Genomic DNA, 23,751 nt, shown 5'->3' on the forward strand with positions numbered 1-23,751 from the left:
TTACGAAATTGAGACTTCAAGGTAATATTGTGTAAAATAATAAATATATTTAAGAATTCTATCTTTTGTTTTATTTTTGCTAAAACATGTTCATCGGGACATACAATTTGATATAAAATATCTCTTAACAAAACATATCTTTTATCACATGATTCGCGTTTCTACTATCAAACCATAGTATAGTTATAACCCTATTCGTTTCCATTTTGAACATCAAACTGGCCAACATAACGAAAAAGGAGAATTTTTTGTGTAGGTTAGATATTCCTGACCAAGTCATTTTACATCATCATCATCTTGTATGAAGTGCGTTCTCTTATCTCTTTGTTATACACTGGTCGTGCTTCCTGATTTGCCTCTTACGCTTGTGTTTTGGTGTGTTATAGTGATTTCTCTTTCTCAAAATATACTAAATTAATATATCTAACGTTTACTCAGTTTCAATTATTCATTGAGAAAGTTAAGATGTCTGCGTCGGAAGTATCGTTTAATCGCAAAATTATATCAGAAGATTTATCGAATGTGGAATTCGACACAAGCGAAGATGTGGAAGTTATTCCAACGTTTGATTCAATGGGCCTACGAGACGAATTATTACGTGGGATATATACTTATGGTATGTGGATTTTTTAATCATCTTCATTAATAATTCAATTTCATTTTCAAGATAATTTTTATACATTTTTATAGTGTATTACTTTTGATATATTATCATATACCCTTGTACTATGTATAGAAATTTCACTTAAATTATTATTAATCAGTAATCATTCTACTTCTAAAATAGTATTTTTTATGCTCTTGTCAATCTGTCTATTGCAATTCGTGCAAACCAAGTACACATGTACAGTACACTTGGTTGACTATGCCAGACTCATAGGGAATGTCCGATAGTTAGGTTTGTCAATTCGTCAGGTACACCTTTACCCACAGATATAGGCGTTTGGCAAAAGTATTTAAAAAAAAAAGCATAGAGGCAATATGATACTAAAGATCTTGTAAAGGCAGGTAGGAACTCTAAAATGATTTACAACTCCATAAAAAGAACTGCACATATAAACCATACCGTTCATCCAAATACACAATTATTATCCTATTCATCATCTGGAAACTCTTGCAATACTATTAACATATATGTCATTAATATCGGAAGGGAGCTAGCTGATATGATTGGTTTCATAAAATTAATACAACATTCAAATAATCATATAATAATATATCATGTTCTCATACATCTACACACTAATTACAGTTTTTATTGTAACTGACACTTATAGGATGGCATGGTATTTCTCCATTGGTATTAAAAAGATTTTCTCTATTTTTGCACCCATCCATATATTTCACAGTATGTATTGTAATATATTGTATTTATTGTTAGGGTGGTACAGCTGAAACTTTCCTAAAACCTTTTTGTCCCTTACATTACCCTTTTATACAATAATTGCAAAGTTTTAAACATAAGACATTTATTTTTATATGTTCCTTTTGAAAAAGACATGTGAAGAAATGGAACAAATATTATTTGATGGAGCTTAATATATTTTTTTAACAAATTATAAGATATTGGATTTTAATTTCTGTTTATTATTATTTAACAAATTATATGTAGTGAAGGTGGTTGGGGCTGCGGATCCTTAATACAGGTTAATCTATTTAGGCATTTAGTTCTAAAACCACAAACACTACAGAAATATAAAATTATAATATTAATATTAGTACTGTAAGTTATTTAAACAACAATTTTACAAAAAAAATTAATCTATTATTTTCAGGTTTTGAAAAACCATCAGCTATACAGCAACGTAGCATTTTACCTATCGTAAAAGGGAGAGATGTAATTGCTCAAGCTCAATCTGGCACGGGTAAAACTGCTACATTTTCAATTTCCATTCTCCAATCACTGGACACAACATTACGCGAGACTCAAGTCCTAGTATTGTCTCCTACGCGTGAATTGGCCACACAGATTCAAAAGGTTATCCTTGCATTGGGTGATTTTATGAATGTGCAATGCCATGCTTGCATCGGTGGCACGAATCTCGGTGAAGATATAAGGAAGTTGGATTATGGTCAACATGTTGTTTCTGGAACACCAGGAAGAGTATTTGGTGAGTAATCTAAACATATAGATAGGGCTAGTATTTTAATATAAATGTTAAAATAATTCAAGGAGATTAAACCTTACACATATTTTTACATAACTATGGAAGGTATTCTATATGTTGCTATCCATAGGATGAAACTGCAAGTTTATTACAATGACAGTAGTAAAAAAGTTCATCTTAAGGTTTAGGGATTGTGATGATCAAGAGTTTTTTTAATAAGCGATAATAAAATGGTAACCTACCAGGGAGAACCATGTGAAGGTCGACCTAATAGGGTATATTGCTAGTAATGAGACTGTCAAACTCCATTGCTAACAGTCCCTTTTTCCTCTGATGACCAGGGTTACCCCTTCCAAGTAATCATCTGGTAGTTTAACTTAAATTTCAATTGGTAATATCTCATATAAATTATGCCTATCAAGCAGATGCCCATGCACATAGGAAAAAGAGAACAGAACAGAGAATAATATTGAGTAATAATGATACTCATATGTTTTAAATTTGTAGACATGATAAAGAGACGTGTCCTGCGTACCAGATCAATCAAGATGCTAGTATTGGACGAGGCTGATGAAATGCTGAACAAAGGTTTCAAGGAGCAGATCTATGATGTCTATCGTTACTTACCTCCAGCCACACAAGTAGTATTAATCTCGGCAACATTACCTCATGAGATACTTGAGATGACTTCAAAATTTATGACTGATCCCATCAGAATCTTGGTGAAACGGTATGTATAGCATTTTATTTTATCCATTCGGGGTTAATATATAATGAAGAGGTTATTGCTAGGCTTTAGCTTAGGTCTCATATAATAATATTTTTGAGTATATTCACATAAAACCTAACGTGGAATAAGAAATAAAATAGCAGAACCTATGGTCTTAGTCATCTAACTTCTTTAATGTTTACTTAATTGAACATCCTTATTGTGTTTCTATAATGACTGCAAACTAAATTTTCTATTATGACGAGAACGCAATATGTCACCACTTCTTTTCATGTTTAGAATGTCGTAAATTGCTAATAAAAAAAACAAAGCAATACATGTCATGCTGCAAGCAGCTTAGCATCTTATATATAACTTACTATTATTAGGGCAGGCCCCAATAATAAATAATAGGCTAATATCCCCTTCTTATGACAAGAGATACATACCCAGTAATGGGATGTTAATAAGGTATTATAGTTATGAAGGAGTACTTATTCCTTGGAGTTTGCAGCCACTACATGTGATGTTAAACTGCATCCCTGTGTTTGAGGAACTCTCTATTCTGTATCTTCTAATCTTTCAATATTTATGTTCGCAGTGATGAGTTGACACTGGAAGGCATCAAACAGTTCTTTGTGGCAGTGGAACGTGAAGAATGGAAGTTTGATACACTTTGCGACCTTTACGACACATTGACCATCACACAAGCAGTGATCTTCTGCAATACAAAGCGAAAGGTGGACTGGTTAACGCAGAAAATGCAAGAAGCCAACTTCACAGTCAGCTCCATGCATGGTGACATGCCACAGAAGGAAAGGGACAACATCATGAAGGAATTCAGATCTGGCCAGAGGTGAGAACCAATAAAATTCTTTAATTTTCCATCTTAGTGATTATGACCATCAGCATTACTTTACCTAAATTTTTACGCCACTGTAATTCTGGGCTAGGCAGAGAGTAGAAAGTATAGTGGATTTTTAAGTGATTTTTAATTGGGGTTTTGCAGTTTGCCTGTATGTTTTTGTAATCAATAAGAGTTAGTTCCATGTTGCTATTTTTCTTTGTCAATGACAGATTGATATCGATGCATTGGTCATATTTGGATCAATTTAAATTATTTCGGACATACAAGTGTTTATATGCTATGTAAAAAATACATCCAAGTTGAGATTATAAGCAAACTGATTTATTTATCTTTTACCCTCAGTACACCAAATATCAACTGTCATTAGACATCTCTAATAAATACATAACACTATGGTATTTAGCAACTGATCATAGTGAAAAGGTGACAAGCTTGAATCTCGTTAAGTTAACACTAACGACATATTCATTATCATCTCAGCCATTATCACGAATGATATATTAGTTAATTTATGTAATTGTTATTTTATGTAATAGCAAAATTTGTAATTGCCATTAACAGACCCCTTATGAGTCATTAAGTGACCCTGAAAGGATTTCTTTTTAATTTATACTAAGAAGTTACTTAAATAATTATTATAAACGATCTGATTGCGGCAGTTAGACTACAAAACTGAAATTTGGAATATTAGTTTATTTTGTTACATATAAATCAATTTAAAGAAAAAACAACGTCATGCAACGCTGCTATTAATAGTTAACCTACAAACTACATATTTTTTTTACAGCCGCGTTCTGATCACAACCGACGTCTGGGCGAGAGGTATAGATGTACAACAAGTGTCCCTAGTCATCAACTACGACCTGCCCAACAATCGTGAGCTGTATATTCACAGAATCGGTCGTTCTGGCCGCTTCGGACGCAAAGGTGTCGCCATCAACTTTGTTAAGTCCGACGATATCAGAATCTTGAGAGACATTGAACAGTACTATTCTACACAGATCGACGAAATGCCGATGAATGTAGCCGATTTGATATAATTTTTTTTATAATAAACTTATTACACAGAAGCACTTTATAACCAGCACTTTGGCAGAAATATTGGTGGAAGGAGCATTGTAACATTCTTTCTGTACTTTCCAAGTAATTACGAAGCGGAAATTAATTATATTTCATTAAAATGTATTATAAGTAATACAATATAATTGATATTAATTTTTTTTTATTTAATCATTACTACTTGATTTAGTTTAGCAATAGCCGTGTGGTGCTGGCATAGAATAGCCTCCTCTTCCTTTTCTGTGGGTGTCGTATGAGGTGACTAAGGAAACTCAATAAATTAATTATCCTGCCTAAAATCAAATCAAATTTCATAAATGACTCCAAATTGTATGAATATTGTCAAACTTATGGTGTGGGATATGGCGTGAATTTACTGGGTACAGAGGAATAACACCTGAGTCCTCAGGAATGGCAAGGCATGGGGGATATCATGAGCGAAACAGTATACTATGTTATGTCCATGGTACTGCTCATGTCTATAGGCGACGGTTACCACTTTCCATCGGGTGTCGTATGAGATGACTAAGGAAACTTAATAAATTAATTATCCTGCCTAAAATCAAATCAAATTTCATAAATGACTCCAAATTGTATGAATATTGTCAAACTTATGGTGTGGGATATGGCGTGAATTTACTGGGTACAGAGGAATAACAACTGAGTCCTCAGGAATGGCAACGCATGGGGGATATCATGGGCAAACCAATATACTATGTTATGTCCATGGTACTGCTCATGTCTATAGGCGACGGTTATCACTTTCCATCGGGTGGGCGGTCAGCTTGTTTGCCATTCTAAGTTGTATAAAAAAAAACCGCGCAAAACAAGCTAGCCACGACTCGAACAAAAAACTGCTATGGCAAGCGAACGAGCGCCTACCTCATATCGCAATCAGTAAATTCTTTACCTACCGACTTGCGAAGCAATATATAAGTTAAAAACATAATATTCAAACTACGAGCATATTTTCTGTTCAACTTTGCTAAATAGCAGAATACTAATGTCAATACTATTATTTAAGGACGAAATAGTGCCACACACAAGCCCAACAGATTTAAGTGGTACTAAAATTTCTTTTTGCATAATAAATAAAATAATAAATTATAATGGTAGAGATTATGTCCAGCAGTGGACGAATAATGGCAGAAAGATGGGCAACAGGATCTCTTAAAACATCTCTAAAAGACTAAGAGACCCATTATTGCGGATAAAACATGTAGAGCGTTGTTCTAGAGATATGGATAGCGAAAGTTTCAAAGTAGAATAAACAGTTTTTCCGTCGTTTATTACTGTCCATAACGCTGTCCACCGCTGAACATAAGCTTTCCTCATAAGGAGAGTTTCGCAAATAGTTGCCACTCTTGGCAGGCGAGTTGGCAACCGCAGTTAAGCTTTTAGAGATGTTTTAAGAGCGACGCGACGTTGATTATTAAGCTTTTTTAGTCTCCTCTTACGACACCTACAGGAAAGGAAGGGGTGGCCTATTCTATGCGGGGACACAACCATAGTTGTGAAGGATTTAACACACCATCTCACCTATTAATGGTAGCCCGCAACAATTATTTGTATTCATTATAAATTATTATTAGAAGTGTTTGTTTTGGTTTGTGCGTTTTCTGTGTATAATAACAATTCACAAAAAAAAAACACGAAAAAAAGATATCCTCTTGAATTGGAATATTTAGCGCTCCATTGTTTCCGTCTGTCTAATGAGAGATTACATGTACAACGTACCTGGTTATATACTCTTTGGTTCTTATAAGCAAAACACATAAATAATTAATTTACACATTTATTTTAGTCAAATAATGATTAATCCAATCTCAAAGAAAAACAATTAAATACTTTATAATTTACAGTAAAATGTACATAAAACATGAATTTACATTTATTTGTATTGTTTATATTGGCTATAGATAGATAATTTGATTTATTTGCATTACTTACAGCACACAAATAACAACAGACATGGGTACATACACAAAAAAAAAAGAAAAAACATAAACAAAAAAGAAACAAAAGGAAAAGACATAAAAGTAATAATTTTTCATTTTGTGAGCGTGTACAGCAAATGTGTATCACACAAAATAGTCATAACTCAGTTTATTGCTTTGCCTCAAAAGAGCAAAACACTGATATTATTTTGTGGCCAAAAGCGTACGTATTATTTTTGAAAATTCTATGGAGTTACTTTTAACTAAGAACATAAATTACAATAGATTCCTAGATTAAAATCTAAAATGATCGAAGAAAAAATAAAGCTTATTTTTACCTAAACTAAAAAATATTTTCCTGGAATGTTATTCTAACAAGTTATAATTATCGAAAATAATAATTGATAACCATGGGTTATAATTTTAACAATGTTAAATACACAATTTCTTATAAAATTTTGATTAGCCCTTTGATAAGTATATCTATGTTGCTTAGTAACTTTATCAATATAATCATAGATACAATATTATAGGGAAAATATTATTAAATGCCTTCATTTTTCATAGATTAAAAAATGAAGTCACTTAAAAACTAGTTGTTATTTTAATTATTTATTATATATAACTAAGGGCAAGTTTTGTTGTTTCATGGTTCACTCTCCAATATTTTTAATGTAATATTGTTATAATAAAAAAACAATTCCAATTTTGTAAAAATAGCAACTTTGAAATCAGTTTACAATTGGCGAAAATACGCATGATGTATATCTAGACATAACAAATTTAAAAACTTCCTTTAGAAGTTGGGCAAAAAGTGACTAGCGAGTCTAGCAACCATTCACTTGGGTGCATATAATTATAAATCATTGTAGATATACTGAAACAAATGGCCAATCAACCATCCGTCCATCACAGATGTCTTTGGTTTTTACAATTCAAATTTATTTTTTAGAAATATAATATCTTAATGATACATGAACCTGATAACATCATCACATACAATGACACAAAAAAATCATAGCAAACTCTCATTGTTAGTCTATATATGTTTAGTTACTATATTGTAAATTTACAATCTTTCGCCTTCTCTATTTTCCATTATAGATTAATAAAGGAGATACACTAAATAAGATTTCATTAGATACAAAATTTAATTATAACTTGTTATAGCAAAACATGGTGTTTGAAAATCTTTTTTCATAGCAACATTTATTATTCTGTTAAAATTGGGTTATTGTAATATGTGAGGAGTGCTATAAATTAAGTCTTCATAATCATTATCAGCATAATTGTGATTATAGAAAACATCAATATATTATCTAATAATTAAATCTGATAAATACCATTAAGTATTGTAACAAAATATATTGCAGAAATTCTATATTATGTTGCATATAACAATTAGGAACCATGTCAGATACCTATTCAAATCTTACTTTAGAAATGGTTTACATTTGAAATGGGTGTTGTGAAGTGTAAACTCAACCAGTAAGAGCACTGGGTGTGCCATACTGAGAATGGCATAGACATGGCAGGATATAGTCTAACTTACTTCAAAATATTGCTCTAACAAAATGTAGCCTTAATCAACAATTTTACTTATATTTTATTTGATGATACAGATTCCAGATAAAAACAACAAGTAAAGATTAAATACAAGCACCATAAAAAGTGATACAAAATGATGAATCATCTGATCTTCAAGCTGGAATACCTTGTGTTATGAGGAACAAGGCAGCAAACATCTGTGGCATAACCCTGATAATTAGGGGAGAAAGGGATTGTTAGTAATGGTGACTAAAAATCCCATTGCTAGCAATATATCCAACTAGGTCGATCTCCTCGTGTAAACTATCATGGTTAATTCCTGATGAATTCATCATGATGAGCTAACTGGCCTGTTTTCATTCTCATTGATCACTCTTCACTGGTGCCACGCCAGTGTATCCCATTAGTGCAGGCATTTTAACATTCCATTTTCACACAACAAAAAAAAACCCGGATAATTAAATATATGTCAGTTTTATTTGAAATGCTGCCTTATTCATCTTTTTTATTTTGTAACATTACTTAATGATTTTACTAGGTTATTATGTACTATATCTTACTCTTATTAAAAAATCCATCCCTAATTAGTGGGATGGTAACTGATTGTGAGAATGAAGGCATAAGTAGTTTTAAATAAATAAATTTCTAATATTAATATTAACAAGAAAAACACAATAATAATAATGTGATGTAAAATTTCAATTCAAATACCTTCTTTAAGGTGAAATATAATGGCTGCCTTACATTAAAAATGGTTATTTTTAAGGCACACTTCCAAAATTATATGCAAATTACACATAAAAAACAGTAATATATGTTTAAAAAAAAACAGTAGGTGATACAAAAAATTATATAGTTTTATACACTCTTACAGTGTAATGTATATTTTAAATAAAATCATCTTTATAATTATTTTTGCCAACTATACAAAAAGATTATTGCAATTAGATAATTTAGTTAATAAATTTCTTGACATTCACTAATTAAAAACAAATCACATATATAATATATATACTATACTTAGACTCTAATGCGTAGTAAAAATTTACATTTCAGCCTCTGCTATTGCATACCAGGTACTCCAGCGCCTGTATACAAATATGGCTATAGCTCCCACAAGAAGAGCCACTAAAATCTCTGTTAATTGGTCTAAGAAACTAGTGCTTGACTCAGTTGATTCTAATATCTGGGGTTCCACTTCTTGTGCTGGTTCCTCCAGAGGAGGAGGTTTTGGAGCTTGTTCTTCTTCTGCTTTAAATGCTATTTGATTCAATACTGATTGCTCCTCCTCAGTGGGTGGCTTGGCTGCGGTAGATGATAAGAGATTTGATATATCCCCACATTGGGGACAGACCCAACTTGCGGATTTTTTTGCTAATATTTTACGTTCTGCCGGTGTATAATCTAATGAGCCGATAGTCCCTTCAGCGGGAGTAGGCATGAATGCAATTAATGCTAACAAGGCAGTCCTGATAGACCATGATGGTTGCCATGTTTCTGGATGATGGCCAGATATAGATAAACAAATCTTCTTATTAACTTCGAATCTACCGTTAGGAGTTAAGAGTATGATATGAGGTGGATGCATAGGATATTCCTTAGGTAATAATATCCTACCGTGGTACACACCACCCTCGAAATCAGTACCTTTTGGTCCTTGTACCGTGAAGTGCCATTCGAAAAGGTTGTCTTCCAGCGGTCGTGCACAATATTCTTCAGTGGCTTCTGCCAATTCCATAGCTTCTCTCATAAGGCGTTTCACCCCTGGACATTTAGTGTTATATTTCTCTCCCATTTCTGCCATATTGTGGTCCCGTAACAGATACTACACTACAACACAAGTAAGTATTGAATAACACGTAAGCTAATTATAATCACAATAAAACGTAACAATTGCTATAGTGAATAGAGTTTAATAAGAAAATTTGATAACAATTTTTTAGAAACAGAAAAAATAACATCAATTGTCGTCATCGTTTTGTGTCAGTGTCAACTGTTATTGTCAATCATGTCGATGTTTTTTTGCAAAATTTTATTTTTATTTTAAATTTTAAGAAATAGAGATTTATTTTGTTTGCTGTAAAACAAAGAACATTATTATATTGCCGCTTGTAGAATAGAAGTTGAGCTGTTATAAAAAACTTTTATCTATAGAGACTTTTATTATTTATTAATCTATGGCGTAAGCACACAAATGTTATATTTGTGTAATATAGATATTAACGTTAATCTGTGGCTGTGGTGTAATATTATCTGTGGAAGAAATAACCTTTCAGTTTTGTTGTGTTCGTGTAAATTTAATACAAATAAACTTATAAAAATATCGATTTTTTTGTAGTTGCTTAATAAATAAACTCCTTTATTATAAATAAAAATGGACGGTCCGCCGGGGACGGGACCGTCAAATAACAATGGATCAATGGGACCGCCGCCGGGAATGCCAAACTTTCCACCAATGCCGCCGCCGCCGGGAGCCATAACACCCGGGAGTATGCCGCCACCTCCAATGGGTCCACCAGGCGCAATGCCACCTGCTACAACTTCTGGTGGACCACCTAATATGCCCCCTCCGGGCATGGGACCACCACCAGGAATGATGGGTATGGGTCCGCCGGGGATGGGCCCTCCACCTCCTGGTATGGGTCCTCCACCGCCTGGTATGGGTCCTCCACCTCCTGGAATGGGCCCGCCACCTCCTGGAATGGGTCCTCCGCCCCCCGGAATGGGTCCTCCACCTCCAGGCATGGGAATGGGACCTCCAATGGGTCCACCTGGTATGGGACCAAGAATGCCGCCTAATATGATGCGTAGTGGTCCTAACATGAAGGGTAATTACAACAATCAAGGAATGGACATGGGTCCCCCAGGGATGGGACCTCCACCCAATATGCCTATGGGGCATGGTCCATGGGAAGGTCAAGGTCCGCCAGGGTGGGGTAGACAGGGCCGTGAAGGTCCCCCTGGTTGGGATGAGCATGCCGAAGAAGCTGAGGAAGAAGAAGGAGACACTGAGGAGGCTAGTACACAGCAAGGTCCCTCTACATCTCTTCCTTCATTGTTAACTATGAAAATAGATACACCAGAGGAGTTCCGTAATAAACCAGCTCCTCCTGGAGGTGTAGTGTTGCCTAAGGCTTTAGAAGAGGCTCTTGCTTATAAAGATCAGAGACAGGCTGCTCTAGGAGATGAAACTGAACCTGCAGAAGAAGGTATATATATTCATTCTTTGATATCACAATTACTGCTACTAACTTTCATATTTATAATTAATTAATAGTAATAATTTTATTTGAACAAATATCCATATTTTTGTTAATAACAATCAGTATTTATAAACTAATGTTAGTAAATAATCATCATATCACCCTCAACTGTCCACTGCTGAACATAAGTCTCTCCCTTGAGGGGTTTTGCTAGTAGTTGCCATGTTTGGCAGGCGGATAGGTAACCGTAGTTAGGCTTTAGAGGTGTTTCTAGAGGGATACTGCTGCTCATCCCTCGCCTTCTTGATCACCTCTGACGACACCCACAGGAAAGAAAGGGGCCTATTCTATGCCAGGCCCATAAGACAAAGTAAAAATATTTATAAACAGTGAACATGCATGATGGTCCAATGTTTAAGTATTGGACCTTCAAATCTGTTCACAACTATGCCTAAAATACTATGTGAATTAATGGTATTAAAGTTTGTGACTTCACAGTCAGGTGGGTCATCAGCTTGTTTGCCATTCTAATTAAAAAATTTAATGACCAACATCTTTTAACCTTCTGACTAGGCAACCCGCAATTTTAACGTGTTCTAATTTTTTATGTTTATTGACATTGTTATTCCGCAATTTTTGATCCAATCCGTAGATTAATTGTTTCTCAGAATCTCGCTAGATGGTTAGATACTGCTACTTGTTGTCAAAGCGATGTGCGAAAATAAAGCAAAAAGAAAAATACACAGTCAGAGGGTTAATACAAACTAGCCCTGTTTAATATCTTACATTCTAATTTAAATGTTTTTAAACCAGAAATAAAAAAATCTAGAAATGCCACAAGACTAATTACACTTTTGTACCTTTTTCTTCTTTTATTTCTATTTATTTATATTCAGCCTTCCTAGACCAATGGCAAACATCTATCATTTGTCAATACACTTTTGTTACCATTTGCTTAAGAAAGAACAAGACACTAAACATTGCTATCTCATTCCAACACAAGCATATAGAAGCAATAATGATAGTATTGGTTGCTACTTGTCTAGGGAGCCTATTTACATATACACATTGAATATCAATTAATTTAACAATATTTTTACAGAAGAAGAAGCCCCACCAGAACCTCCACCGGCACCTGTGATCAGCACAGAATATGATGCTGAGGAGGATGAAGCAGACTCTGATGATGACAATGTGCCTGATGCACCACAACCCCCAATTATTTCAAAGCAAGAGGTGAATATGCAAATAAACTAATCAGATGGACCAATTCATTTGTTTTATAAACCTAAAAGTTATTTCTCACTAGCTATCTGTGGCAGTTGCTAAAATTTCAGTTTGTTTTAGACACTATTTTTTTGTCTGAGCTAATTCTATGATTGCTTTGAAATCAGTTTCCTTCCGTATAGCATACCATGTCATAGAAAATTAACTACACATTTTCTTCTGTTGTACTCTTTTGAAATTTATATAAAGTTAACTATGTACAATATTAGCTTATATTAATTAGCATCAAAATGAAAAAAAATATTCTTATTTTAAATTCAACTTTATTCACAGGCACACTTAAACAAAGCAAATAAAAATAAGAGGAAGAAAAAGAAGAAGAAGGCGGCTAAACAGAAGAGAAAAGAAGATGCTAAAAAGAAAGAAGCAAATGGTATTGCTAGCCAAGATGAAGGCAAAAAGATTAGTGACAAAGAAAATGAAAAAGAAGCTGATATTGAGTAAGATTTTAAAATTTATTATATGATAGAAAATACTGCTGCTTATCCTATACATACATATACATATATGTGTCTTTTATTTAACTTAATTTAATTATTTTGTTTAATTCTGCTATCATTAGGAGCCTCTACTTATGGTAGTCAAACCATAAATGTTAGTAGTCGCATGCATACTAATCAAAGCAGAATTAAACAAAATAATTCTAATAAACTAACCAAATACATGTCTTGCCACATCCATTTTCGTAATGCATATGCATGGTGATTTTGAAATTTTAACTAATATCTGTTTTAGACATTAAGCAATAATTTATTTATTAAATATTGTTCTCTTTTTTAGATATGTACAAGAAAATATTCAGTTCCATGAACTGGAGCCGATGTACCGTCAATTCCACCGCATCCTTGAAGCATTCAAAATTACAGAGAAGAAGGAAGAAATCAAAGAAGAAAAAGATGCACCAAAACCATCAAGCAAGCCTCAGGAGAAGGTTCAAGACCAGTTTGCTGTTGATGAAGAAGCTGTAGAGGTATGAACTGTTTAAAATAAATATGTGTAAGAAGATGGCTTCTTGCATTCTTTTTATTCATCTTAGATATTTCTATATATTTTCCACCCTTGATATAGAAAATTAATTAATATATCCCTATATGTATTTTGTAAATACAAAACTTTTATCAGAAAAACGCAGCGGACGAAAAGGAGCGCATGTCAAAACGTAAACTGAAGAAGTTGTCGCGACTATCGGTAGCGGAACTGAAGCAGTTGGTGTCGCGACCCGACGTCGTTGAGATGTACGACGTAACGGCGCGGGACCCAAAGTTGCTTGTACAGCTGAAGGCACACCGTAACACTGTACAAGTCCCAAGGCATTGGTGTTACAAGCGCAAGGTGATTGTTTAACTTGTTTGGAATAAATCATCATTATAACTCATTAATAAATATCCCATTTCTGGCTATGGGCTTTGTTTATAATTCTTAGAATAGCAAACAAGCTGATCATGTGGGCCACATGACGGAAAGTAGTAGGCATCTAGATGTGAACCGTGGACATGACAGAATACTCTATGATGCCACAAGATATCCCTCATGCATTGTAATTCTTGAAGACTATGGTGTTATGCCTGTGAAGGCACGAATTGTGTTAGTGAAATTATGGGGTACGAACCCCATAATTTCACTGCCATATTTTACTGAAACACAGTCATACAAGCATAGCTGCATCATGGTAAAAATATGAATAAGACAGAAGAACCCATGCAGTTTTTTTTTTTTTTTTGTGAACGTTACTTCATTAATAATTATATAGTAATCTTATTAATAAAATAAAATTGTGACTAGGCGATATCTGTACATGGAAGGTATTTAAGGCAATAGAAACCAAAACAATAGTTTTTAGAAATATTATCTCTCTATATGTTTTTTTGGGTATCAATAAAAAAATATTGCAACAAATTGGATGCGGTTTCCACTGCTGCATTTCTGAAGGTCTAACTTAAAATCTGATATGTGTTTTATCTTGATATGCCATCTAGAAGTAGTCAATTTTATTGGTTTTCCTACTTTTGAAATCCACGCAAACTAGTGGGCAAGAAGGTAGTAATTATTATAATTTTATATCTAATATCTATATATATTCGGTTCCCTAACAGTATCTGTAGGGTAAACGTGGTATAGAGAAGCCCCCGTTCAATTTACCCGATTTTATCAAGAAAACTGGCATCATGGAAATGCGAGCATCGCTGCAAGACAAAGAGGAAACGAAGACCCTAAAAGCAAAGATGCGCGAACGTACGCGGCCCAAGCTTGGCAAGATTGACATTGATTACCAGAAGCTGCACGATGCGTTCTTCAAGTAAGTGACTTTGAATTATAAACAAAAACTATTCTTTTTTTTAATTGTAACTCGCACATTCGCGGTGTAGTGCCGAATTTGGCACGAGCGAGAAGTCTAGTGATGTATAGATGAAATTTAAAAGTTCATATAACTTGTATATTTTTTTAAATATATTATTAAAAAAATATACAATATAATGTTAATATTCATATATATATTAATGTATTATATATGGAAGGCTGAGAGAGGGAGAGAGAGATTATTTATTATCATTTATTTTTATGAAATGAGACTATGAAAGTGAGCTCACGAACTCATATTTTATTCTCATTTGAACCAGTGTGACAACTGGGACCATTTTCCCCTACAATACAGAACTGAGTATAAATCACTGGCTAATGCATTCAAGCGGATTTAACAATGGTAAGTACAACCGTGATTGTTTTTCTTTATTTACTACATAACTATCCATTTTTTTACACAACTATGACGCTATATTTCGTATTTTAATAGTAAAAATATATTTTTTAAAAACTTTCTTTAGAAATATACAGAAGTTGACATTATAAAAATAGTGAAATTGCAAATCTGGCAAAATATTATTAAAATATAACATATATATATTAAAATCCTATTCCAATAGTTATTGTATGATTAAAAAATATTATAATTATAAAATGTTAAAATTATTGGAATATATTTCTACAAACATTTGCAATTCGTAAATTGCCAATATGTTGTTGTCTATAAATAAATGTTAAAATAATTATTTGGTGTATGTTCTAGACACACACAATTCTACTTTCTAAATTCAAATATGTCTATGTAACGTGTCATCGTTTTTACTGTTTTTCTATATTATTTTCCTGTCATGTTGTAACCGTTCATATGCTTCGATGGTTTCTAACCATTTGGTGAACGATATCATCATTATCATTATTTCAGCCGTTAACTGTCCACTGCTGGACATAAGCCTTCCCTATAAGGGAAGTTTTGCCAGTAGTTGTAACTTGGCAGGCGGGTTGGCAACTGCAGTTAGGTTTTTAGAGATGTTATAAGAGGGACGCTGTTTCCCATCCCTCGCCCTTCCTTAGTCGGCTCTTACGACACCCACGCGAAAGGAAGGGGTGGCCCATTCTATGCCGGGACCACACGGCTAATTATCACCATCATATCAACCGTTAACTGTCCACTACTGAATATAGGCCTCCCATTTAAGGGGGGGGCTTCACCCGTTATTTTTTTTTTTAATGGATGATAATAGAATGGTAACCCCACCCGCGCTATCGGTATACACCGGCGGGGCACCAGTGAGTGATGATAGGTGAGGATGAAGTACGAGGTCTGTCCGGAAAGTTCGTATAAAAGTGTTCTGGAATGCGAGAAAGAGGAGTGGGGAGGCCAGATAAGCGCAGGACCCCTTCCTTATGTCCCTAACAATGCTTCAGTTCTGGTCTGACCGCCGTGCGGTGCGAACTGGCTTGTCACGCCATCTGTGAAGTTACCTCTTAACGAAACCCCGTCGGCATGGAGCCCGCTTCCGTTGAAGAGCAGCGCGTCGTAATCAAGTTTCTCTCGAAACTCGGCAAGAATGGCCGTGAAATTTTTGCCGATCTCAGAACAGTTTATGGGGATGATGCTGTGAAGGAACCAACCGTCCACAAGTGGCTAAAAAGATTCAGAGAGGGCCGAGAAAGCGTTCAAGATGACCCACGTTCAGGACGTCCTTCCACTTCACATTCCGACGAAAACGTGGAAAGAATTCGAACTTGTGTTAATGGGGACCGTCGTTTAACGGTCAGACAGGTGGCTGAAGAGCTTAATTTGGGCAAAACCGTGGTCCACGAAATTCTAAGAAACGAACTTCAAATGAAAAAAATTTGCGCCAAGATCGTTCCCAAGCTTTTGTCCCCGGATCAAAAATCACGAAGAGTTGCTTGCTGTGAGGACTGGTTGGAAGCCGAAGAGAATGGTGACTTTTTGAACCGAGTCATCACTGGAGATGAGTCTTGGTTCTACGAATTTGATGTCGAATTAAAATCCCAAAGCAAAGAGTGGAAGACATCCGGGGAACCACGAACAAAAAAATCAAGAAAATCCCGCTCAAATGTCAAGACAATGTTGATTGTTTTTTTCGATGTTCGGGGGATTGTCCATCAAGAATTCGTCCCTCCAGGCCAGACAGTTGATGGAAAATTCTACGTCGATGTGCTCAGACGCCTCAAAGCTCGTGTGGCACGAGTTCGTCCAGAATTGGCGCGAGAGGGGCGTTGGATTCTTCACCACGACAATGCCCCTGCCCACACCTCTCTTGTTGTCCGTGAGTTTTTGAGTAAAAATTCCATTACGGTGACCGAACACCCCCCTATTCGCCGGATTTGGCCCCGTGTGACTTCTTCTTGTTCCCAAAAACCAAATTGGTACTTCGGGGGCGGCATTTGGGGGACATAAATGAGATAAAAAAAGCTACGACGGGGCAGCTGAGAAACTTACAACCAGAGGACTTTCAAGGAGCCTTCTCACAGTGGAAACGGCGTTGGCACAAGTGCATTATGTCACAGGGGGAGTACTTTGAAGGGGATAAAATTGATTTACCTGAATAATTGTAAAATAAAATTTTTAAAAAACTTTTATACGTACTTTCCGGACAAACCTCGTAGGTCAGTTAGCCCATCGTGACGAATTCAACAAGAATTGTTCACGATGGTTTCTAGGGGGAACCACGCGGAGGTCGACCTAATAAGGTATATTGCTAGCAATGGGGCTGTCAAACTCCATTGCTAACAATCCTTTTCCCCCTGCTTCACCAGTAGTTGTCACGCTTGGCAGATGGGTTGATAACCGCAGTAAGACTTTGTTTTAGGAGAGACCCTGCTGTCCATCCCTCGAAAATTAAGTTCCCTTAGTCTCCTTTTACGACATCCACGGCAAAAGAAGGAGTAACCTATTCTATACCGGGACCACAGTAGCTTTCACTATATAATACAAACAAAAAGTAAATTATGACATATAGCAATTTACTATATAAATGATATTACATTTCATGTCTTCAGGTGGCAAACCAAACCTCGCATGACTATTCACGGCGACCTCTACTACGAGGGTAAGGAGTTCGAAACTCGGCTGCGGGAGAAGAAACCGGGTGATCTGTCCGAGGAATTAAGGACTGCGCTTGGAATGCCAGTTGGACCTGGCTCTCATAAGGTTGGTAGATGACGAGATATCGTGAGATATTTATCGATTTTTTTGCTGATAATTTATCTCCTATGTAATACATTACAGTATAAAATATTTTGCAGTCTAGCGAGATTAATTCAGTATCTTCATAAGTTTATAGCTGTTTCAAGGATTTTTTCGATTAGTGTTAAAAAAATGGTAACCATATTTGCGCTATCGGTAGACGCTGGCGAGGAAATTTGCCAAAGCCTTACTTATAAATGAGGAAGTTCATTTGTTCACTTATTGGAACCTTACCAATGTCTATGAAATTTGGTACACACATACTATACGGCATGGAGAAAGACATAGTAGTTTATCTCAGTAAGTGAACAAATCCCGGTCATGCGGATGAAGTCACGGCTAAATGTTAGTTTTTTAAATATTTACTAAAATTAGGAGAAAAAATAAAATTTGGACTAGCTGTAATATTTGATAAGTCAGTTACTAGTATATTACTAATATTTTTATTATAATTATAGGTTCCTCCTCCATGGTTGATCGCTCAGCAACGATATGGCCCTCCGCCGTCGTATCCTAACCTGAAGATTCCCGGGCTGAACGCGCCGATACCTGAAGGTTGTGCATTCGGGTACCACGCGGGCGGTTGGGGCAAGCCGCCCGTCGACGAAACTGGAAAACCGCTGTATGGCGACGTATTTGGCCACCAGAGTAGCGGTCAGGATGTTAGTATCTACCTATCTACCTTCACGCCAAGGCTTGCGGTGTAAGCAGAGAGAACATAATGCTAAATGTCTCTATACTTACATACATCTCTTGCTTTTCTGCACTTTCATAATTCGCTTCATACATGCACGCCGGATTCAGAGATTAAATCAATTGACAAACGCCTATTTGAATTATATTGAATGTAACAACACTATAGACCTTATGTGCAAAAATTGTCGGCACCGAAGTTCTTTTTAAGCGACCAGTGTACAGAAACTTTTTTATCTATTTGTAATGCAATATATAAAAGACTAAGTGCTATATAATACATATGCTATAATCATTTTTTATACATATATATTTTCGTAGTAATTGTATGTCTTCATTTTTCTAGACTTGATACTACTTTATTTAATACATACGGAACATAATTATGTTCCGTCAAAGATATCGGTGTGTTTGCAAGAGATGAGTTATGAAAAGGATTGAAGCCTAAATAGAAATGTAGTCTAAATTAGGTTAAGTAAATTCAATGATCCTAATTTTCTTGTAAATCCCAATAATCAATAAATTTTACCGACTTAAAAAGAGAAGAAGTACTCAGTTGTTTATACGTTAGTTCTCTATATTAATATCTTGAATCATATGTTAAATTACAAACATGACAATATATTTCAGGATGCAGAGGACCAAGATATCGATAGATCAATGTGGGGAGAATTGGAGTCTGAATCTGAAGAAGAATCAGAAGAAGGTACGAATGCTCACGACGCTAAATTAGTATGGAGTAGTCAGAAGTGTTTGTTGCATACTATAGTTTTGATCAAGGTAACATTTGATTTGCTCTATTTCGCCGGATGCCGTGTCATAACCTCTTTGTTACGACACCTATTTGTAGACCTCGTAAGTTATAAATTTGAATCTAACACTATGGATTTTATGTTAATTTAAAATAAATTCTAACTAACTCTCCAGTGGGTAACAGATAATAAAAAAAAAAAATCTAAGAGATGACTGTAGGTTTGCTCACTGTCAGAATGAATTTAAGGCTTTTTGCTTGGCTAAATGTGTGGTTAAAATTGAAGGTATATTTTTAAATATAAATATTGCACATGCTTTGGCCAGAAACTATCATCAAAGTGAGGAATAGTTAGCTATTATATCCTTTTACATACAAGTGATACTAGTTTATGTGTCCCTTCAGAGGAATCTGGTGAGGAGGCAGAGAAAGGCGAGGAAATGGCAGCGGGCGTGGCAACACCTGGTGAGGGTCTGGTAACGCCGCTCGGCATCAGCTCCGTGCCGCCCGGCATGGAGACACCTGATACCATCGAGCTCAGGAAGAAGAAAGTGGACACAGATATCGAGGGGTGAGTATTGTTTATGGTTTTTCAGTTACAATATGGGTATAGTTTTATCACTTAACATGTGTATTGGGGAGGAAAGGGATTATTAGTAATGGAGACTGAGAATCCCATTGCTAGCAATATACCCAACCAGGTCGACCCCCTTGCGATTCTCCCTGAAAACTATCATTGTTAATTCCTGATGAATTCATCATGATTGGCTAACTGGCCTGTTTTCATTCTCATCTTTCACCCTTTACTGGTGCTCCGCCAACGTATTCCGTTAGCGCAGGCGGAGTTACCATACCATTTTCACCCATCAAAAAAGATGTGTATTGGAAAAATCTAATAGGAAAGAAGGCAGTCTATCTGTTTAATTTTTTCAACTATTTCAAAAGTAAGTGGATCTTTTGAAATAGATCACTTTTCACCTGTATTTTTTATGCATGTACATTCTGCTAGCTCTACATATACTTGTATATATTATAAATAAAAAAATTGTTGGATTTTGGATGAAAATGATTATTCAGAAGACACCATATCGAAGAAATGATTGAATCATACAATTCAGAACCACAAACTGCCAATAGATTCGCCTTTTTAGTATGCTAATTTTCCACCTTCATAGTATAAAAAAGAAAATTATGCTAGGACCCTTACAGTGTCAATACAGTATTCGAACAACTTATATAGTTTAGTAATAATAACAACATATTATTTCAGTGGTGACACACCAGCATTGTACCAGGTGCTACCGGAGCGTCGTGTGGGGCTGACCGCGGGCATGATGGCTTCCACGCACGTTTACGATATCAGTGCTGCCAATCCTGGTACGTTCATAAATTATTCTGTTTTTCTCATTTGACCGTTTTTCGCGTTAAGCTTCATAAGTCGCTAACCAATCGTCTGAAGTAGTTTTTTCAATCTAAGTATGGTAAGATGGGTGAAGTTCATTTAATTTAGTGTACTTATATTGAAAAAATTGCCACAGGCCTTTGAAAATAATGCAGTAGCTTCTCTTTCTTATCAGCATATTAACAGGTGTCAGGTTCAAAGACTGAGCCCTTATTCAATCTCAATTTGTATAAAGAGCTCTTAGATCTATTATTATAGGCATCTATTAATATTTAGATCTATCCATATATCCTTAACTTGTAATAAATAAGATAATGACTATAACCTTATGAGGTAAAATAAGAATAAACAAATGAACACAGCCATGAGCTACAACGAGTACAACATCCTACTAATATTATTAAAAGTAAAAAGTTGTAAAGATATTTGATACTCATACACGCTGAAACAACTGCTCAGATTTTAATCTAATTTGGTACACAGGTAGATTATATCCTAACACATAGCATACTTTATATATAGGTTCACGCGATCAGAACTGCGGGAAGTAGCTAGTTATATAATTATGCAATGAACGGCAGGTAAACGGACCGCGCCAGGGGCGGCGGCGGCCGCGGCGGCGACAGCGGGCACGGTGAGCGAGGGCGCGGCGTCGGGCGGCGGCGCGGGCGGCGTGGACGTGGCGCTGGACCCGTCCGAGCTGGAGCTGGAGCCCGAGGCGGTGGCGGCGCGCTACGAGCGCCACCTGCGCGAGCACCGGCCGCGCGCACGCGAGGACCTCTCCGACATGCTGGCCGACCACGTCGCCAGGCAGAAGGTACTAACACGCTTTGATTCTCCTGATAACTGTCCCAGCTAATTGTACTAATTTTCTATTCAATTTATATAAAAATTATTGTAATTCTACTTTATAGTCCATAAAACAGTAATTTCGTAAAATAACAAATGAAAATATTAGGTTTAGAGATAAATTTAGAGAAATGACACTTCAGAATCGGCTTCAATGTTGCCATGTCTTTTTAGTATATTTGGATTATGATAAATTATAATATCCTGGAATATAATGGGCCACTCCTTCCTTTCCCGTGAGTGTTGTAAGAGGCGACTAAGGGAGCTTATAGTGGAGGGATGGGCAATAGCATCCCTCTTAAAAGATCTCTATAAGCCTAACTGCGGTTGCTAACTCGCCTGCCAAGCGTGGCAACTACTGGCAAACTCCCTTTATGGGGAAGGCTTATGTCCAGCAGTGGATAATTAACGGCTGAAATAATAATAATAAAAAATATAATTTACTTACTTCTTTTTGTTACAGAATAAGAGAAAACGACAACAGAATACAGATTCAAAACAAGCCAAGAAATACAAAGAATTTAAATTTTAATTGTGATATTTATACACCTGTTTTTATTATTAATATTAAAAAAAAATGTCTTAGTGCAAAGATGTTAATCTATATACTGGACTAGTGGAAAACTGAGTTTGCTGATTTAAAAAATGTACTTTTTAATCATTAAAATAGTTTAATTGTGTACTTTTACAATTACAATAAATTGTGATAAAACTACACATTATCTATTACTTATAATAAATCTGTAGAGAGGTCTATTCTGTACATGAAATATATTTCAAAAATAACTATCAGGGGGTGATTAGTGATCGATACTGATCCAAAAATGCAATCAGTAAAATTTTTGTCCGTCTGTCTGTATGTTTGTTATAGAAACAAAAACTACTCGACGGATTTTAACGAAAGTTGGTACAATTATTCTTCATACTCCTGGACAGGTTATAGTATACTTTTCATCATGCTACAATCAATAGGAGCAGAGCAGTGAAGGGAAATTTTGGGAAAACGGGAGAAATTACTCCATTTTTAAGCTTACGTCGCGAGTGCAACCTTAATGGCCACATTTTAAAAGGTAACGCCGGGAGGGGCCGCTAGTAGTAAATACGAGGCAAAATGTATAAGAGCTGTTTTTCTCACACAATTGTGTATTTTAGGGTCCCATATTGGAAAAGTATAAAGGAACCACTTTACTGTGCGACATTGTCTATTTGTCTATCACAGCGGTATATCAACAATTACTAATCCTATCGATTTGAAATTGGAATAGTTTTACATTTATTGCAATGGAAATAATTGCAAAAATATTTTTATTTCCTTTCATAATTTCAAAATTGACCTACTAGTGAGGGTATTAGTTAAGAAGGCTTCATTAGTACATTTGATCTCTTATCTCTGAAGTTTTCAAAACAAAAAAATACGAAATAATCTCAATTTATAAAAATATATGTGAATATTACAGGAAAAAAATAAAACTATATTTCTAACTAGAACATTTTTGCAATAATTATCAAAATGCCTCCAGAAACAAACTTAGTTATTTGGTCCAGTTTTTAACCACAGTTATCATCACCTTACAACAATTTTAAAATGTGCCACAATATTTACATACGTACATATTTGTCACGCCTGTGTTGCAATTATGGCCCAAAATAAGAAATAATGAATACTAAATAACTACTTCGTATAAGAAATGCAATGAAGGTCTCTTATCTTATATATTTATGTACGGTTTTCTTTTAAACATATATGTTTTAGAATAAATGATAGCATTACAGTGTGTGTACTGAAATATTGTAAAGTTTTACATTGTTTATGTAAACT

At 35.2% G+C, this 23,751-nt stretch overlaps 3 protein-coding genes across 3 annotated transcripts; 2 read left to right on the forward strand and 1 right to left on the reverse strand.

Moving 5' to 3' along the window:
* Nucleotides 1-314: 314 nt before the first annotated feature.
* Nucleotides 315-4,900, forward strand: LOC113519599 (eukaryotic initiation factor 4A-III). The gene is made up of 5 exons (XM_026904717.3): nucleotides 315-616; nucleotides 1,776-2,111; nucleotides 2,616-2,838; nucleotides 3,419-3,673; nucleotides 4,473-4,900. Exons 1-5 carry the CDS (start codon nucleotides 466-468, stop codon nucleotides 4,723-4,725), a joined length of 1,218 nt encoding a protein of 405 aa, XP_026760518.1. The 5' UTR covers nucleotides 315-465; the 3' UTR covers nucleotides 4,726-4,900.
* A 4,146-nt stretch (nucleotides 4,901-9,046) lies between these two features.
* LOC113519775 (ubiquitin-conjugating enzyme E2 J1-like) lies at nucleotides 9,047-10,224 on the reverse strand. The gene has a single exon (XM_026904973.3). The coding sequence runs from the start codon at nucleotides 10,031-10,033 to the stop codon at nucleotides 9,275-9,277; it is 759 nt and encodes a 252-aa protein (XP_026760774.1). The 5' UTR covers nucleotides 10,034-10,224; the 3' UTR covers nucleotides 9,047-9,274.
* Nucleotides 10,225-10,455: 231 nt separating this feature from the next.
* LOC113519623 (splicing factor 3B subunit 2) lies at nucleotides 10,456-22,647 on the forward strand. Its single transcript, XM_026904753.3, is given in 13 exon segments — nucleotides 10,456-11,438; nucleotides 12,535-12,668; nucleotides 12,993-13,159; nucleotides 13,500-13,689; nucleotides 13,842-14,051; nucleotides 14,813-15,015; nucleotides 18,051-18,201; nucleotides 18,696-18,899; nucleotides 19,561-19,636; nucleotides 20,087-20,252; nucleotides 20,952-21,058; nucleotides 21,665-21,900; nucleotides 22,396-22,647. Coding segments are annotated over 13 exon segments (2,748 nt in total). The 5' UTR covers nucleotides 10,456-10,603; the 3' UTR covers nucleotides 22,465-22,647.
* The last annotated feature ends 1,104 nt before the right edge of the window (nucleotides 22,648-23,751 follow it).

Source organism: Galleria mellonella, unplaced genomic scaffold (genome assembly GCF_026898425.1).
Source record: "Galleria mellonella isolate WM207_F2 unplaced genomic scaffold, CSIRO_AGI_GalMel_v1 utg65, whole genome shotgun sequence".
In the NCBI taxonomy this organism is placed as follows: Eukaryota; Metazoa; Arthropoda; class Insecta; order Lepidoptera; family Pyralidae; genus Galleria; species Galleria mellonella.

What these genes read in the sequence shown, in the direction of transcription:
- LOC113519599 (XM_026904717.3), top strand. Translation starts at nt 466, where the DNA reads ATGTCTGCGTCGGAAGTATCGTTTAATCGCAAAATTATATCAGAAGAT. An exon ending in ATCAGAATCTTGGTGAAACG is followed by an intron (nt 2,839 to 3,418) that starts GTATGTATAGCA and finishes TTATGTTCGCAG; the next exon opens with TGATGAGTTGACACTGGAAG. An exon ending in GAATTCAGATCTGGCCAGAG is followed by an intron (nt 3,674 to 4,472) that starts GTGAGAACCAAT and finishes TTTTTTTTACAG; the next exon opens with CCGCGTTCTGATCACAACCG.
- LOC113519775 (XM_026904973.3), bottom strand. Translation starts at nt 10,033, where the DNA reads ATGGCAGAAATGGGAGAGAAATATAACACTAAATGTCCAGGGGTGAAA.